Source organism: Candoia aspera, chromosome 2, assembly GCF_035149785.1.
Source record: "Candoia aspera isolate rCanAsp1 chromosome 2, rCanAsp1.hap2, whole genome shotgun sequence".
Taxonomy (NCBI): domain Eukaryota; kingdom Metazoa; phylum Chordata; class Lepidosauria; order Squamata; family Boidae; genus Candoia; species Candoia aspera.
In genome coordinates, this window is record NC_086154.1 from 19272420 (window position 1) to 19291532 (window position 19113).

The 19113-nt window shown below is 44.6% G+C and overlaps 1 protein-coding gene across 3 annotated transcripts; it reads left to right on the plus strand.

Moving 5' to 3' along the window:
* Positions 1-18134, plus strand: CRELD1 (cysteine rich with EGF like domains 1). 3 transcript variants are annotated; one of them, XM_063291436.1, is made up of 11 exons: positions 1-140; positions 3653-3806; positions 4113-4195; positions 6896-7006; positions 7629-7720; positions 9666-9842; positions 13823-13918; positions 14261-14344; positions 15128-15223; positions 16455-16601; positions 17031-18134. In XM_063291436.1, exons 2-11 carry the CDS (start codon positions 3672-3674, stop codon positions 17249-17251), a joined length of 1242 nt encoding a protein of 413 aa, XP_063147506.1. In that variant the 5' UTR covers positions 1-140; positions 3653-3671; the 3' UTR covers positions 17252-18134. The 3 variants fall into 3 exon arrangements, with proteins under 3 accessions (XP_063147506.1, XP_063147509.1, XP_063147507.1); XM_063291439.1 differs by lacking the exon at positions 1-140 and adding an exon at positions 649-703; XM_063291437.1 differs by lacking the exon at positions 1-140 and adding an exon at positions 694-713.
* Positions 18135-19113: the final 979 nt, after the last annotated feature.

A 19113-nucleotide genomic window follows, 5' to 3' on the forward strand; every position in this document is an offset into this window, starting at 1 on the left:
CTTCTGGTCGCAAGGCGGGAGGGGGCAGCGCCGAACTGCGGACCCGGGAGTACCCTTGTGCGCGAAAGTGGGCGCTGCACTTCCCGGCCTCCCCAGTTGGCTCGCGCTGCTTTCCCGAGGGGCGAGCGGGGCGAGGGAAGGTAAGTTTGGAGCCCCTGGGCTTGCCGCAGGGAGGTGGGTCAGAGAAACACGTTTTCTTGGGCTTGTCTTCTGGGCTGGGTTGGCCTATCGGTGTCCCTGGGTAGCTTCAGCTTTTCCTGCCTGCAGAAATAGGCAGGGCCGCCTCCGGGCGCCCCAGGGGGAAAGCCTTCGCCGCACCCCTCCCTTGGATGTGGAGCCCTATGCAGAGAGCTGGGACCAGCCGGAATCCCGCCCCATCCCGTTTACATGGATGTAACCTCCCGGTTCTCTAGCATGGGCCGATTCTGGATTGATTGATTGATTGATGATTATGTGCCATCAAGTCGTTTTCGACTCCTAGCAACCACATAGATAGGTCTTCCAACATCGCACCCATTGTAACTTGGTCCATCCATCTTGCTGTTGGTCATCCTCTTCTCTTTCCTTCCACCTTTCCCAGCATTACAGCCTTCTCCAGCGATCCTCACATAATGTGTCCGACATAGGATAATTTGAGCCTGGTTATTTGTGTCTCGAGTGAGAACTCTGGATTGATTTGTTCAGTGATCCATTGGATCCTGAAGTAAACCCTGGTAAATTCCCAACTGCCCTTCTAAGCAAGTGTGCATCAGCTGTCATCCGTATTGTTCTGCGGTGTCTTGCGGCTGTATTCTGAATAATGCGGGACCAGCATAACACGTATTTTCCCCACCCTGGTGCCTTAGATATGGTTGCTTACAACCCCCATCAGTACTACCCACAGAATGACTTTTGGTTATGCAGGCTGAGGAATGGTGGGAGTTGTAGTCCAACGCTTTTGGAAGGCCTTGGGCCAGGAAGGTGGATTTGATGCCACCTGCTGGAGATTAGGACCCCCCCCTACCTTCACTGAAAAAATCCCAGCAGCCTTAGTGTTTTTGGTATCTGTTGGTCATCTGGATTTTTGCAATTTATTTTAAATCATTAGAAATTTAGTAAGGCGCCACCAGTTTATAATAGGTGGAATAAGAGTAAGAAAAGAATGAGATTCATCTTCTATTCATTAAGGTCAGTTCTGCAGTCTGGGGGGTTTTAGATCAAGCAGCATGATCTGGCTGTTACTGGCTGCATCCGGTATCTGTGAACTTTACATTTGGGATTGGTGACCGCCTCAAATGTGATCTGAGCCGTTGGATTATGTTTCTGTATACTGCTGATGCAACAAGGAAATGGCAGAAGCCCAAGGCCAAACTTTATTCAGAAGTGTAGTGCAGTTTTTTTGGATTTGCCCAGAGTCACTAGTGGTGATTAAACTTGAAATATAAATAAATTTGGGATACTACCAGATTGAGTGAGTCTTTACTTCTTGATATGACTTATTAATACAAAAAAACTAGATATAAATTGGAACCATTGTTTGTGGCTTTTCAGTTGATATGACTTGAAACTAATTTATATTTGTGAGCATTCCTGAGTGGGCATTATATCCTGGGTAACCGGGATTAACACAGCTGCTGATTTGCGGATTCTTTTCCCACAAAAAGCCTGGCTTTCTCCTCTTCCATGCATGGGAAGATGGAGAGAACAATGTTCAAAGTGCAGAGAATCCATAGACCTTTTCAGGCCAGCTGCCTAAATGGCCCTTGAGAAGGAGATTACAGTGGATTATTATCCATTTACTTTCTTTAAAAAAAGAGCCAGTTTGGTGTAGTGGTTAAGGCACCAAGCTAGAAACCAGGAGATGGTGAGTTCTAGTCCCGCCTTAGGCATGAAAGCCGGCTGGGTGACCTTGGGCCAGTCCCTCTCTCTCAGCCCAAGAGCCAATCAGGTGTGGTATGAGAGTTCTAGTCCCGCCTCAGGCATGAAAGCCGGCTGGGTGACCTTGGGCCAGTCCCTCTCTCTCAGCCCAAGAGCCAATCAGGTGTGGTATGAGAGTTCTAGTCCCGCCTCAGGCATGAAAGCCGGCTGGGTGACCTTGGGCCAGTCCCTCTCTCTCAGCCCAAGAGCCAATCAGGTGTGGTATGAGAGTTCTAGTCCCACCTTAGGCATGAAAGCCGGCTGGGTGACCTTGGGCCAGTCCCTCTCTCTCAGCCCAGCTCACCTCACAGGGTTGTTGTGGGAAAAGAAAAGGAGGAAGGAGTACTAGGTATGTTCCCCAGCTTGATTTATTTATTAAAAAAAAGGCAGATTAAAAAAAATCTAAAAAAAAAGTCTGTCGTGTAGGAAGGTTTTTCATTTAAAAATGACTAATAATGGCAAGTAAAAGCTCAGGGACTATATGCTACCTAGGTAAGGTAAAGGTTCCGGTTTAGTCGTGTCTGACACTAGGGAGCGGTGTTCATCTCCGTTTCATGGCCGAAGAGCCATCGTAGTCCGAAGACACTTCCACAGTCACATGGCCAGCATGACAGTCATGGAACGCTGTTTCCTATCCACCGAAGCGGTACCTATTTATCTATACTACCTAGAGCAATCTTTAATTCTGGGAACTGTAGCCCAACACATCTTGAAACCTAATAGAATCCCTCTGAATATAAGCCAGGAATAGCAGTGGGAGGAGATGGTTGTTCTCCAGTCCTGCCTGTGGCCTTCCTAAAGGCATTTAGTTACGTAGGGTGCTTGACTAGATGGATTTTGGACTTAATCCAGAAGGCCTCTTATGTAAATCCTTCCCTGACTTTCCCCCCTCTGGTTTCCACTGTTTGGTGTCCCTAAACAATGGCATTAGATTTGTCTCGCCCTAAAGCAGTGTTTTTCAACCTTGGCAACTTTAAAAGGTGTGGACTTCAACTCCCAGAATTCCCCAGCCAGCTTGCTTGCTGGCTGGGGAATTCTGGGAGTTGGGCCACATCTCTTCAAGTTGCTAAGGTTGGGAAACACTGCCTAAGAGAAATGCTGGCTTGTTTTAAAATCTTCCTTTACATTCTGTGGGTTTTCCCCCACTTGCCCAGGGCACAAGTACGTCATTTTTTCTTTTTTTCTGCTGTGTTCCCAAGCAAAATTTCTTCCTTGTGATTTCCAGAGAAGCCTGAATAATTCATTCTTCTCTCTCTTTTTCCATCTCCCTCCTTTCTTAATACCGTGAGAGCTAATGTAGAGGAGCAATTGAGATATTGGACTAGGACTAGAGAAACTGAAATTGAAATCCACCTTCAGACATGGAGGCTGAGCTGTTGACTTTGGGCCAGTCTCAGTCTCTCAACCTAAGCTACCTTGTAAAGTTGTTTTAGAGAAAAGTGGAATATATGGCTAGGTATGTGACCTTGAGTTCCTGGGGAAAAGATGGGATATAAATGTAACAAATAAATAAAGACTGTTTGACTTTATCCAGTTGCTTCAGAATACATCTTCTATCATAGCATGAAATTTTTAGACACTCCCTTCTTGTGGGTAAGATTTGGATTGTCACTCTGCACATCAAGAATACAGATGTGGAGGTGACGCAGAATAGTCTTTAACCCAAGTTGCCACATGACCTCTGCGTAGAAGTCTCTTGCTCCATCAGCTTCTCAAATATTCCTGTTTGTCTCATAACCCTTTCTCTTTTTTCCAGTCTTGTTCCTGGCCTGAAGATGGCTTTTTCCAGGATGAAGGTCCCACCTGTTCTGCTCTCCTTTCTCTTGCTATTCCTTTGGATGCCAAGCTCAGTTGGTTCCCAGCAAGAAACCTGCCAGACTTGTCGAGATCTTGCCAGCAACTTCAATAAGGTTTGAGGCTAGAAAGGGTCTCCAAAGTGGGCTGGGTGTGTGTAATCATGATTAATGCAAAGTGGATATGTGTTAGCATTTAGCTGGGATTGCTAGGCATTGGTCTCCTGTCTCAAAGCGGGGGAAGGGGGGAGTGTGCTGGAGCAAGAGCTGCTGAGAGACATATGGAGGTGTGGAGGGGGGGAGGGGCAGGAAGCAGCAATGGAGACATTCAATTTGTGTTGCATGTGGTTGAGGGCTGCTGTGCTGGGATGGGGCAAGAAAACCAGCTCTGGCTTTGCTGTGAGGCTTATCCTGCCTTCTCAGGGTCTGGAGCGGACACAGCGAGAGAACTTCGGGGGCGGGAACACAGCCTGGGAAGAAGAGAAGCTTGCAAAATATGCCAACAGGTGATTTGAAGGCTGGGCTGCATCAGGCCATTGGTGAGATGCTGATACTGCAGACTGCGCCATACCAGCATCCTTGTTGGGAAGTAGCAACCTATTACTAGCATCCTGACATAAAGTCCAACAAGATGGGCCTTGTCATACCTCAAGGTGTAGGCTATGATATTCATGCAAGTTGATGTCCCTTAGGGAAAAACAAGACTATGATTTTAAACATTGTTTTGGCAATTCTGACAATACCCCAGTCGACCAGAATCCTTACTGCAGTTGGAGGATGAATGATAGAGTGACCTGTCTTAAAGCCCCAGTTTATTCTCTTAGAGCAGTGTTTCTCAACCTTGGGAACTTTAAGATGTGTGGAGACTTCAACTCCCAGAATTCCCCAGCCAGCCATGCTGGGAGTTGAAGTCCACACATCTTAAAGTTTCCAAGGTTGAGAAACAGTGTCTTAGAGAGAAGACAGTTGTAATGTGTAGAACTCATTCACTTCCAACTCTTCTATTAGCTGAGAAAGGTGTGTTCTTCAGGGGGAACATCAAAAAATATTTCTGCAAGTCTTGATTGAGGTCCTCCTCCTTTATCATCAAGACTCTTGCCTGTGTCTTTTCTATTTATTAGTTTTTTTAAAAATGTGCATAGAATTTTCTTTATTACTGTTAATAACAATAGCAAAGGAGCAAAGAAATGTATGAGCATCCAGGTTGTTCTTAAACATTGATGCAGGAGCTCAATTTACATGTCTGTCATTTTAGTTCTGTCAAGTCCACATTTGGGCTGAGGATATTCAATAATTTATCTTTGGTCTGTTGAGTCAGTCTTCATCCATACTGTACACCGGAGCATTTCTCAATATTGAGTTTACAATGAGGTCAGTGCTTATAAAGCAAGCTTTCACTCCAGAGGAGTTTTCATTAATCAGATGAAAAAGTAGGGCAGCTTTTAACTGATCCAACTCTTGGTATCACTTGGTCTATTTCTTTGCCAGTATAGATGTATTTCTCTGCTTTAGGACTTTTCCAGTCCATGCCGGGCAAAAAAGCTCACCTGTATTTTATTCTAAGTGCAGAATTCTGCCTTTTGGGCCTCAGAATGCAGACAGTACAAGTCATTTATTTTCTCCTTGAGAGACAAGTAGGAAAAAAATAATAATGTCAAGGAAATATGAAATTATTAAATCCTTTACTTTAGATCAGAAATAGGGGATGTTTATGTTTCCAAATGTTATTGAACCAGTTCCCAACATTCCTTATGATGACCATGATTCTGAATGTTCTGGGAGTGATCATCACCTCAACGGGCCATTAAGGATTTGCGTTAGCTGATCATGAAATTTATGGGTGAAGGGAAAAATGGCTTTTTCTCCCTTAATAGGTAGTTGATCCTGATATTGATTGATAATGATAATCATTATTAAGTGATGATGACTGATATTCATTAAGAATATCAGACCATTTGGGGAAAGCTTAAAGAATTATAAAGAATGAGCAAGTTTTAAATGCAGCACATCTGATCATGTAGCTAGATTATTTCTTTGCATAGCCCAACCTAATTTACAGTGCATCCTATAATGTGCTCACTTACCTAAAAGGAAATGTCAGTGGACATAAGATTTATCTTTGAGTAAACATATATGTGATTGTGTAGCGATGAATCACGTGGTAGGACATAAATGGAGCTCAGCCATCTCCAAACTTATAACCTCCAGTATTTACCAGAATTCCCAGGTAGAAAGGGGGTATGGGCTGGGATAGCTGCCTGGGAATTATGGGAGTTGTCACTTCTGGACAATAACTGATAGGAAAATGGTATAGAGCTGAGTTAATGGATTGGATTGTACCACTGCAGGTAGATTTCATTTCTACCAGTCTTAAATTGAAAAATGAGCACATAGCTAGGGTGTAATTTTTCTCTGTGATGTTATCATTTGATAGCTGGGAGATTTTCTATATAGATACACGATCAAATCTGGAATTCCTCATATGTACTCTGCACAGTCCATTCTACTATGACATTCCCCATGCCTCCTCCATGGATAGACCAAGTTTGTTACCATTTTTCTTTTTAATTATCCATTTTGTGACTTTGGGTGAACTTGAAAGCTTGCTTTTTTTAAAAGAAAAAATAATTTAAATAACTGATAAAGATACATTTTTTCATCCTTTTTTTCTTCATAAAATAGAGCTGCAGTAAGAGGCTGATTGCTGCAACAATTAATTAGCTAAGGAAATGCTCTCTAGCTTGACAAACACCTTTCGTGTTTGTTCCGTGCTTTCACAGCTGTTGCTTACAGCATCCCCAGAGACCCTTGTCTATCATTTTGCCGGCTCCTGACTTGACTCTGGGGAGGAAGGAAAGCATTAGAGACTGGCTGCTTGCACAGAGAATATCTGGATGAAATTTTGGGAAAGAATATGAAGGTCAACCAAGTTTCCCCTGTGAAAGGTCAATAGAGAGATTTCTGAATGGTTGGCTGGACAAAAGATAACTTAGAGCGGTGTTTCTCAACCTTCCTCAGCAAGGCTGAGGAATTCTGGGAGTTGAAGTCCACACATCTTAAAATGGCCAAAGTTGAGAAACGCTGACTTAAAGGGATAGCAAAGGGTTGTTTTGGTCAAGAGGGCAGCACAGACCTTCTGGAGCAGGAATCTGCCTTGACTTTCCCAACTCCCTCAGTGCTCATGCAGTCTCTTTCTCCCCTCCTAGTGAGACACGTTTGCTGGAAGTATTGGAAGGTGTCTGTTCCACGTCAGATTTTGCCTGCCACCAGCTGCTGGAGCAAAGTGAAGAACACGTAGAACATTGGTGGTTCCATGAGTGAGTTAAAAAGAGGAAGGCTGGGGCATTAAGGGATGCTGTTACTGATGTGGTGTGGAAGAAGCCCAATCTGGGGCCTTATTTAGCAAAGGTCATGCCAGTATTCCCCCATGTTAGCAGGAGGAAAACTCAAGCTATGGGGCTGAAAGGAGGAACTTCAACGAGCCATAGAATTAAGTGGGCAAGGTTAGATCAAAAACTAGTTCAGAGACGGAGTACCTGCTTTGCCTGCAGAAAGTCCTAGTTCAGTTTCCAGCATCTCCAGGTAGGCCTGAAAAAAGCCCTTCTGAAACCCTGAGAGCCGCTGCTAGTCAGTGTGGACCAGTGTTTCTCAACCTTGGCAACTTGAAGATGTGTGGACTTCAACTCCCAGAATTTCCCAGAAGCCAGCATGCTGGCTAGGGAATTCTGGGAGTTGAAATCCACACATCTTCAAGGTTGAGAAGCACTGGTGTGGACAATCCTGTGCTACATGGACCGATGACCTGGCTTTGTGTCTGTGTCCTTCTCCTGCCTAAATATGGCTGTTTCATTCTCAGGAGTTGTGCAGAGCTTGTATTATTGATAAAGTATAGCATGGTGGAACGAGGGACAGCAATAACCAGAATATTTTTTTTCTTAGGCAGCAGCAGCACCCAGACTTTTTCCAGTGGCTGTGCATGGATACATTGCAATTGTGCTGCCCATCTGGCACCTATGGCCCTGATTGCCACAGTGAGTTTTTATAAGGCCTCTGGTTTTATTGTAGGGGATGCTCCAACAGTCATTTGTGCATCTCAGACCCTTTGCTCATATGTGGGTCCTCCAGATCCTGGCCAGAGCAAAGACTCTAGTTTGATCTGTAGGGTGTTACGCTCCCTGATTTAATACCTTAGGAGTGCTTATTTTCAAAAGAAGGTGTTCTACTGATTCTGTAGCTTGGCAGCATTCCTATTGGCCGCCTGGCTGGAGATAAGGGGAGTTGTAATCCAACATTTCTAGAAGGCACCGGATGGGGGAAAGTATCATGAAAGTCTAATAAACAGAAAGATCTAAAATGGCTTGATTTTAATCCTTGTTTAGCGACCACAATTGGGACCAGCAGCTCTGACATTAAGTGAAGTGGTCACTAAGTGGGAAATCATGTGACTGTAACTGTGCTTTCCTTTTTCCCCACTCCCCCATCCTTTGGAATGCTCACCCTGGCACTGGGATAATTAGCAAGAAGGGAATTAATGTTTGCATTTACATTCATTGGAGAGGAAGGGATTACAAGAGAGTAAGCAGGCACACAATGGGGAATACACATTGAAAGCAATGCAACCAAAAGCTGCGAGTGTGCTATGCAAACGGCCTGATGTATTCCCCATTATGTGCCTGCCTATTCTCTTGTAATCCCTTCCTCTCCAATCACTCTGCAAGAGGAGGGGGAAGGGAGGGGAAAAAGACAATTTCTGTAGGCAGTCTCTCCTGTGCCTGACCTGTTTCCCCCCTCACAGAGTAGAGAGATTGGAGAGGAAAGTATTATAGGAGAGTAAGCATGCACACAATGGGGAATACACCAGGCTGTTTGTGTAGCACACTTGTGGTTGCTGGCACTAGCACATCGCTTTCAATGTGTATTCCCCATTGTGTGCTTGCTTACTCTCCTGTAATCCCTTCCTCTCCAATCTCTCTACTCTGTGAGGTGAGGGGAAAGGAAAAACAACAGGTCAGGCACAGGACAACACATACTGACTGTAATGGTGATTAAGTGACTGAGGGACTCTGTGAAGGTTGTAAATGCAGACATTGGTTGTAAAGTTATTTTTTCAGCACTGTTGTAACTTTGAATGGTTGCTGAATGAGACAGTTGGTAAGCGAGGACTACCTGTATAGGTTTGTGTAGGATTTTCAATCACTTGAGAAAGGGTGGCATTCAGCCACCGTTAATTCAGAGAATCAAAGTTGAAAGGGATCATTCAGGCCATTCAACCCATCTCAGTATAGGAGTCCAACGTAAAACATCTCTGACAGATGGCGGCCCAGTTGTTTAAATGCATCCAATGGAGGGGAGGCCACCACCTTCCGAGGTAATTGGGGTCCAGTGTCCAGCTGCTTTTCTTGTTAAGGAATGTTTCCAGCAGCCAACCACAATCTACCTTCCCATAAATTAAGACCAGTAATTCATATCCTGCACTCTGGGAGGACAGAAAACCCGTCATGATTGTGTTCTTTATGACAGCATTCAGGTGCTAGAAGACTGCTAATTATTTCCTTTCCAACTTTTCCTCTAAGAGTTAAACTTCCTTCAGTCTCTCCTTATACAGCTTAGTTTCCAGTTCCCTGATCTTCTCTATTGTCTTTCTTTGAACTATTCCAGTTCTCTGAATCTTCTTCAAATTGTGGTACCCAGAATTCATCACGCTAGTTAGGCAGTCAGCTTCATTCTTCATGCATGAGTGGGTGGCCATTCAGAATGCATGCATGCATGCTCACCTCTTGGGATAAGGGGAGCCAGTCAGCTTGAAGTGGTGGGGTGAGACGTCAGTCTTTCACTTTGAAAAGTGAAGTAAAGTAAAATTCTTAACATTGCAAAAGATGGGTATCTGGAATGGGGAGAAGAGATGAAGTGGGTTGCGAAAGAGAGTAGAGCCAAGCTGAATGTTGGTTTCCACATCTGAGTTCCATCTCTCCGCAGCCTGCCCTGGGGGTACCCAGAAGCCTTGCAGTGGATATGGGCAGTGTGATGGCGAAGGCACACGTGGGGGCACTGGTCTTTGCATGTGCCAGACTGGCTATGGTGGTCCCTTTTGTTCTGAGTGTGGAGATGGCTACTATGAAGCTGCTCGCAATGACAGCCACCTGGTATGTGCGGGTATGTAGAGTGTTTGTGTTGGGCTGGGCTGGGGAAGGTCTGGGAACTGTCATTCTGTAGCGCCTTGCTAAGAGGGTACCAGGGTTAAGGTACCAGGCTAGAAACCGGGAGACGGTGAGTTCTGCCTTAGACACAAAGCCAGCGGGTGACCTTGGGCCAGTCCCTCTCTCGGCCCTAGGAAGGAGGCAAGGGCAAACCACTTCTGAAACCTTGCCAAGAAAACTGCAGGGACCAGTCCAGGCAGTTACCAGGAGTCAGCACTGACTCAAAGGTACGAAAAAAAAAAGAAAAAACTCCTTGCTGGCTAATACTAGATAGTGGTTTTCTATAATCACTGTCCGTCTTTCCCTTACATCCTAAATAGTAGCCTTTGCTCCAAGCTTTGGCCCTTTGGAGGGAGGGGAGGGTCTGAAGATATCTGTACAGTCTTGTTAAATACAAGATAATAGCCATTACTTTTAGGAAAGATAAATGTTTTGAATTTAAAAGCTATCTATCTTACATTTACATCCTCTGAACAGATTTACACGGATGATTAACCTACTTATTCCTTGTATTTGATGGACAACCCTATCCATGTCTACCTAATACTTTCCAGTCTTCTCCACACCCTCTAAGTATGGTAGATATTAAGCATGACTTTGTTGTAATGTAACATATCTGGAAAGTACTAAATTAGGAAGAGAGCCAGTTTGGTGTAGTGGTTAAAGCACCAGGCTAGAAACCGGGAGACCGTGAGTTCTAGTCCCACCTTAGGCACAAAGCCAGCTGGATGACCTTGGGCCAGTCCCCCTCTCTCAGCCCTGGGAAGAAGAAGGAGGCAAGGGTAAACCACTTCCAAAAAACCTTGCCAAGAAAACTGCAGGGACTAGTCCAGGCAGTCGCCAGGAGTCAGCAATAACTCAAAGGAACACAACATGCTAAATGAGGGGACATTATCAAATTCCCCAGTGCAGTGGCCACAACGTTTAAGAGATCAGAAGCCATCTTTGCAAGATTCATTACTAAAGAAAATTGTAGCTGAAGAGCTGAGCTTTGGGGTAATAGTAGTAGCAATTATTATTATTATTATTATTATTTTGAAAACTTATAAATACTGTCTGTAATGCAAAGCATTAATGTTATGCATTTCTAGGAAATACATAACATTAAAATGCATTCCATGCAATGTAATATACCGTAAAACTTACACATTTGATAGAATAAATTAAAAATTTAACCAATAACCAATACCCTCGTGAAGTGCCAGATGCCCAGATGAATGTCAGTACTTTCAGGATGAACTTAAAGCATGCACCAACCTTATTAAATTTATCTTTGGGATTAACTACAATGAAGACAGGACACAACAATGGGAAATACCTGTTTCCTGATTAATGCCAGATGAATATGCCCAGGATGTGGCAAAACTTGGAGCATCTATTAATACATTGATTATTATAAGTGCCGATCTATATTAGGCATGTGCATACAATGAAAAAGTGAGGTTTCTCGAGATCAGAAGGAACAGCTCTATTTGAAAGGTTCAAAGAAGCCTGAGTGTTCTATATTTTTTCAGAATGTTTCACGTTTTCTGGCCGTAGGAAACAGCGCTGTCTTGTTTTTCACCCTCAGGCCACACAGTAGGTCCATGCTGAGTATGAATTACCTCTCATTGCAGAAAATTAGATTAAGAGGGTAATTTTGAAAACATTAAGATAAATTCCTGTAGAAAATATTGGGAACACATCTCAGCTCTTGCTGACTGAAAAATCAAATAGGTTAGAATCTGTTAACAGCCAAAATGACAGACGGAGGTCTTTTTAATTTAAATAAACGCTTTGGGTCACTCAGCCAGCAGATTATAGGACAAAGACAGGAGTTAATCTCTTTTTAATTAGCACAATTCCTTTTTGATTTTTTTAAAAAAATCCAGTCCTTGATTAATTTTACTGGCACCCATGTCCTTAGTAAGGACAAGCAACAGATTTGGATTTTTAAAAAAAATTGCAGCCTACCTGCCAGGCACAAGCCCAGCAAAACCAACTGTATTTGTTTTTTGGTGATGTTTTTCTTGCACATAAGAATAGGTGCTGTCTGCAAGGAAAAATAAAGGGGGCTGCTGGTGTTTCTATTAATGTTTTATTTATTTATATAATAAATTTATTTGGCCGCCCGACTCTCACACAGTGACTCCGGGCGGCTTACAAAATTAAAATCCACAATATAAAAAACCCATCAACCCCCATGACTAACATTACCCTTATAACAACAAACACGAGAGCATGCACAGAGTGCACACTCTCACACCAAAAGTCAACAAATTAGCTCAGACCAACGGTTGCATTTTAAATACAGAATAGTCTGAAGTTTGCATCAGCAAGTTACAAGAACAAGCACACCAAAGTTTCACGATCGACCAAGTCAATACTGTAATAATACTACATTTACATGTATAGCATCTTAGCAGCATTAGCCACATTCATGTGTGAAAACAGTATACCGCACATACGCGCACCTTGTATTACCTGTCCGTAAAATAAAGTGCAGCCAACAGATATGCAATCTACCCATCCCTAAGCAAAGTTTGTTCAAAAGCTGTAATTTATGAGACAGGCTGGCCAGCAGACATGCAGCTGGGAGCAGTGTTTTCTTCTGTCCCGTGCTGCTGATTTTCTTCTCGCACTCCCTCCTCACATCAATTGTAAACTGATCGCCCTGAAAGAGCCAATTTGTAATGGTTGCCTAATCCCAAATACTCAGTCTCACAAGCTCGGGCTTAAAGATAACTGATTTATTGAAGGAATAGTATGCAAATACAAAGAAAGCTGAGAATGAGCAAAAGCGCGCCAAATACAAACTTAAAAGCCTTGCCTTCAATCCAGTCCCGCCCCAAGCACTCGTCAGCACGCACCCCCTCCCAGGTGTTAGGAACCATTAGACTCGCCTGGGAAAGTAACCTTGAAGAGGATTGCAAACCCAAACATACATTCCAAAGATCCAAAACAAAGGAGAGCGCAGGAATGGAAAAACCCCGAACGAACCAAGCGCGTATACACGGAAAATGACTTGACATGTGAAACGTTACAATGTTAACAGAACATTGAAAGGGGAAACATGACACAATTCCAATCAGGGGGCTAGGAATAGCCAGAACACTCAAAGTAGCCTCATTGTGTTCCAACCTCAAAATAAATTTCTCAAATCTCCCATTCTGTTTCACAAATTTTGTCTGGAATATTTCGGGAACAAAACGTTTGCATAACCCTAATCTCTATTCCTAGGCAAATGTCTAGAGCAGTGTTTCTCAACCTTAGCAGTGTTAAGAAGCGTGGACTTCAACTCCCAGAATTCCCCAGCCAGCATGCCAGAGGTGGAGTGGGGGTGTTCCACATTCAAAGTATGTGTTCTACTGCCTGAGTCACAGTCCCTCTCCGCTTCTTCCATAAAATGTTACCTGCTGTAGTAGGCCAAACCAGCATATTACGAAGAACAAGTTGTCTGCTCCATCTGTGTGGCTGCTGTTAGCCACTCTATACATGGCCAAGTTTATTGCCAAGAAAGAACAGCCCTTGTTGGATGAGTGATGACTTGTTTTCCTTTATGATCACAGGCTTGTAGTAGAAACCAACTCCTCAATTCCTCATTCATAGTAATTGGCCAGTCTTCCCCAACCTAGTGCCCTCCAGAGATATTAAGAATTCTACAGCTGGCTGTGCTGGCTATGGAATTCTGGGAGTTCAGTTGGCTGTGCTGGCTATGGAATTCTGGGAGTTGAAGTCCCAACACCAACATCAGGTTGGGGAAATGTACCATAGACCTTCATGAGTTCTTGTTTGTTTAGTGAATCAATTTCTGTCCTGTCTTTCTGCCAGCATTGGCCTGCAGGGTGGCTAACGGTAAGGTCTGCAAACCCTGTTTGCTGTGGCGACTGGGCCTGGGCTGGGAAAGATGGGAAGGCATTTGCTGTTCCCGCTCACCCAATTCTCTCTCCCACCCAGAGTGCTACCGGGCCTGTGGACGCTGTTCTGGCCCTGAAGATTCCAGCTGTCTGCGCTGCAAGAGAGGCTGGATGCTGCATGACCGAAGATGCATTGGTGAGCCTGTGGCCCTGAACAAATCTGGGGTGGCTTGGTAATGTTTGAAAAGGCAGAACTCCTTCAGGGGGCTGTGTTTTCTGGATACGGTAGTATCATGTTTTTAACTGTCTTATTTGCACAGTATATTTGGACGTTGTAAGCCGCCCAGAGTCTTTTAGAGTGGGCAGCCATAATAAACGTAATAAATAATAGTAATAATAATAATAATAACAGCAACAACAACCTGGAAGCCCAAAGGAGATTCTAAGATTCTGCCATGGGAATTCAGAGAGAGGGAAGGAGAGAGAGAAGGTACTCTCCCCGCCCCCCGCCATCTTGACCTCTCCATCTTTCCTACAGACATAGATGAATGTGGCACTGAGATGGCACACTGTCGCAGCAACCAGTTTTGTGTCAATACAGAAGGCTCCTATGAATGCCGAGGTAAGAGATGAAAGCTTCCAAACTGGACAGTCTGTTGCTGTGGACCACTGGGGGTCTGGAGGGGGCTCATTCAAGAAGCAGGCATGCTTCTGTTGGAGAAATATGTCTTTATCAGATGGCCTGGCGACTCTGTTCCTGTTGGCAATGCTGCCCTTGGGAAGTCATGCTCCGAGCATGTCGACTCTTGTTGGTTTTGCTTTGGGGCATGAAACCTAGAATATACCTTGCTGTTGAAGTTCTTCATGGGAGCACATGCAAAAACGGCATAATCTACCAGCTGGAGAGCATTGTTTTTCCCATCTCCCATATGTAGACATTCTTACACATTTAGGCAGGGGGGTAGGTTCACTCACAGGGCTAAGTGTGTTGTTGTTTCAACCATAGCAGGAAACAGTAGATGGATTGATGCTTCATGTTAAGCTTACTGGGTTTATGAGTGTGTGTCTTCAAGCTAGTTTTTGACTGCCTGGTCCCTTGTTGGCAAGTCCCTTTCTTGGCAAGGTGTTTTGGAAATAGTTGGCCCTTGCCTCCTCCTTCCTAGGGCTGAGAGAGAGTGATTGGCCCAAGCTCACCCAGCTGGCTTCATGCCTAAGACGGGACTAGGACTCACCGGCTCCCGGTTTCTAGCCTGGTGCCTTCACCACTACACCAAACTGGCTATGGTTTATACACAAAGGTTTATTCCCCTTACTTTTGCATTCACCCAACCACCCAGCCTTACTTACCCACAGGGGGTCAACGTCTGTGCCCAGTTCTTCATTCTGCCCTCTGCTTTCTCTTTAGACTGTGCCAAGGCTTGTATTGGCTGCATGGGTGCTGGGCCTTCTCGCTGCAAGAAATGCAACAAGGGCTATCGGCGAGATGGCGTTAAGTGCCTTGGTAAGTTCAGTTACCAGCCCATTCTGAGCTGGTGTTTCCATCCCTGCAGAACTGAGTTAGCCAGGAAATCAGACCATGTTCTGGGTACCCCATAGAAGGTCTCTAAAGCAGCAATGCTTTCTTCCTGCCAGTATGCCTGTTAAAGTAGAAGTGACTCCTTTCATTTCAACTTTGGGACTTTCTGAATTGTTACAATCTATTGTTCTCCTTGGACTCCTGAGGGCACGTAAGAGAATGATGGGGATGGGGCAGTTGGATCTATCCCAGAGAATGCTCTAAATTGGCCATCTGTCGGCAACATGGCATCTGCAATTATTGCCAAGCAACGCCTGCAAATCCCCCAAATTGAGTTAAAGTTAATATAATTAATTAATTAAGTGGCTGAAGTCTTGCAAAGTCACACAATCCACATGCCAATGCCAAAAATCTCACGCAAAGCGTCAGAAGGTTTTAGTCTTTTTCTACAAGATTTCTGACTGATGCGGCCAACTGAATTCCCTGAAACCTTTCAAGGTCTTGCGGGATTTTGCAGGATCTGTTTGATTTCATTGGTGAGTTGGAAGATACCCAGTTCATTTGCTGATGGTGTCACAGGTGTTAAAGAGTTACTGAACCCTGAACCGGGAAATGGTGTCACCTTAGTTTTTGTCCTTTGGCAGGTATGCAGGCATAAGAGAGTTCCAGAAAAGGCTGTAGGAAAGTTGTGGAGTTGTGGAGAGACAGTCTCAAGGAGTGAACCAAATACATAGAGTTAAATAAAGAGGCTGATCAGAGTTGGCTACCAGTACATTGTCATGGCTTTTCTGCACTTAGATACACTGTATCTTTCCCCCAATAGTAAATCCTCAATGTAAGAGACTAAATGGAAGATGAAGCATCTGAGCCAAGTGTGTGTAAAATGTAGCTGATGTACATAAAGTGTATGAACATTATCTGGATTGATTTGCTGGGCAGCAGGCTTTTTCCCTTGTATAGAGCAAAGTCCAAATTTAGATTTGTCCTTGACAACTGAAATCTGCTGAATCAAGGTCTGGAAAAGCAAGGTTTTACTGCGTTAGAAGTTGTTGGTGGGGGGCAGCAGTTGGGCAGGATGATACTGCGCTATCATGCAGTAGAAAGCTCAGAAACCGCGGCTGCTGAGCTTGTGGGTGAACGTGGGAGGTACAAAATGGATGAGTTCAGCCAATATGCTTATGATCCTATAACCTTAACGGCTCCCCTTCCCTGTCAGATGTGGATGAATGCACTGGTGACATGGAGGAACCTGTGTGTACGGGGGCCAACGAGGTCTGTGAGAACACAGATGGCAGCTATCGCTGTATTTGTGCTGAGGGACACCTACGCAAAGAAGGGATCTGTGTGGAAGACACCCCCCCAGGTAACTGTCAACAGGTGCAGCCTTGACAGCTCACGGGGTCTTTCTCTGGGGTAGCTGTAGTGCAGTCTGGGGCTGGCTCTGGGATCTGTCTTTGTTGTTCTCTGGCTCCCCATAGTCTGCAGGCACGTCCTCACAAACTGGGCCCTTCAGGAATGGTTGGGGTCAATAATGGAGTTCAGCACAGTCTTCCCAATTATGGAGTTATATTCCAAATCAGATGCAAAATTTGGATTTATTTTGGAATAAATAAATTGTGGAATTATTATTTTCCTTAAATATATTTCTGAATCAAACTGAGGTTCAGTTTTTACAGACTGGGCAGTGGAAGGGCCATCAGGGACAACCTAGACAGTCAGACTGCTCCAGAGGTCAGAAACATCTCGGTTGACTGTCCTTGCCACTGCTGATGGCCTCTTCGTTGTCCTACAGATGCTCCTGAGAAAGGATTCTTTGACGACATTACAGACGATGAAGTGGTTGTGCTGCAGCAGATGTTCTTCGGGGCTATAATCTGCGCACTGGCCACCTTGGCTGCCAAAGGAGACATGGTCTTCACTGCCATTTTCATAGGTGCCGTGGCTGCGATGGCTGGCTACTGGATGTCGGAGCGCAGTGACCGTGTTCTTGATGGCTTCATCAAAGGAAGATAGGACTTAGGCAGGGAACAACTCCCTTCTGCTTCCTGCCTCGGAGAGCCAGCTGGGGGGCAGGAATACCTTGACCCCCATCCCCACCCCCTTACCTTAGCAGGTTTGAAATCTAGAAGGAAAGAGGTGGACAAGCCAGCCTGCGTCTCCATCTGGGCTAAAGGAAGCCTTGACTTTCTGAACATATGCTGGAGGGACAAATGGGAGCCAAGACATCATGGGTCCTCTGCGGGCCTGTCATTGACTGAGAGGTCCTGATGGGAATTAGAAGGGACTGAGTACTCCTTAGGAAATGGAAGGCTCCAGAAGAAGAAGCCCCCATTATTGTCCATCTGGCCTGCTCTCCATGCATGTTGGATGATCTGGAAGGGTTCATCCCAATAAGCTGTGATCTCTCCCACTTGGGGCTGCCAAGGCTTACTGGGGAGGAGCTCAGCTCTTTGGGTCTGTGCTGGTATGGAGTGGTTCCCTGCTGGCTCTTTGAGAGCCCATCCTTTGGCCAAGAGCTGACCTACACATTGCACTGAAGGAAGTGAGAAATGGTGGTGATAGTTTTTGGAGTGTTCGCCTCAGGTAGGAGTCAGTGTTTTGGCTGATCCCTGACCTCAAACTCACCCTGTATTGAATAAACCAGTATCATCAGAGAGAGCATAATATAAATTTAATTAATTAATTAATAATAATAATAATAATATATACACTAATTCTTGTGGTCAGAAGTGGTACACTTCAGAATTTTCTCATTTTTGTGTGTGTAATGTGTAGACTTGCTCTGAGGCTGCTAGTGGCAGCTTGGAAGGCGAAGGAAATTGAAGAGGCCTGCATGTCCACTTTTTCGCTTTGCAATTCTGTCTCTCAGGAAAATAAATGTCTGTGTCTATATCCATATCGTTCTTCCTGTCGGGCTCTCTCTCTTTCACATGCCAGTGGTTTTTGTTCTACCAGACTTGTTCACACAAGGTTCAAAACTTGCTATTCTACTTCAGCTTTCATGTTAAAAGACCTTGGAGAGGACCTGAAGAAATCACTGAAGTCCTCTCCCTCTCTGTTTTCTACAACCCCATTTCCTTTCTCCAATCTTTGTGGGTGATTTCTCATGCATGAAAGTTTGATCATTGGACTATCAGACAGGAGTGAGTGGAATTTCAGCTAAGAAAGCCTCATTCCTCTCCCAGGCTTTGCTGGGCTGCTGGCTTGAGCATGTAGGTCACCCACTTCCCTAATGGCTCTGGATGTCTTACAGAAATACAAGTAAAATAGCTAAAAAACAGCAAAGATAAACCATTGAATGCTGTTTTAAAACAAGTATTACTTAAACCATTGTTAAGAAATGGGACAATTAAAAGGCCTGAATAAACAAATATTTTTCCTACTGTAAGAAGCCCCTCCCAAACTGTAATACAGAGCAGACTTGCTTCAATTTAAACTGTGGTTTGTTCCACAATGTGGCCCCTTCCTGAGAGAAAGCAAAATTAACCCTAGATATCAAATGCATCCACAGCAAGCTCACTGAAGGTGCTCCATTGTTGATCTAAGTGGGTGGATGGACTGTATTTGAGTAAGCAACTAATGGCATTTCAACAAGGGTTATGTGGGACTTTGGGAGGTCTGCTGCAATTCCTAGACTATTTTCAAGGGCCACCGCATCAAGAGACCCTAAAATAATTTAACCTTGAGGTGACCAGCACTAGGTGACCCAAGCCGGGCCTCTATCTCTTCCAAATTGATCAGCTAAAGCTGATAAAAGGCCTTCCTTGCCATTAATGTTATCTGGCTGTCCAATATCAGTGCTGGATCCAGGAGCACCCCCAGAGTGCAAACCTGAAGGAAGTGTGCAAACCCCTCCAGAAGTTTGTGTCTCCTGA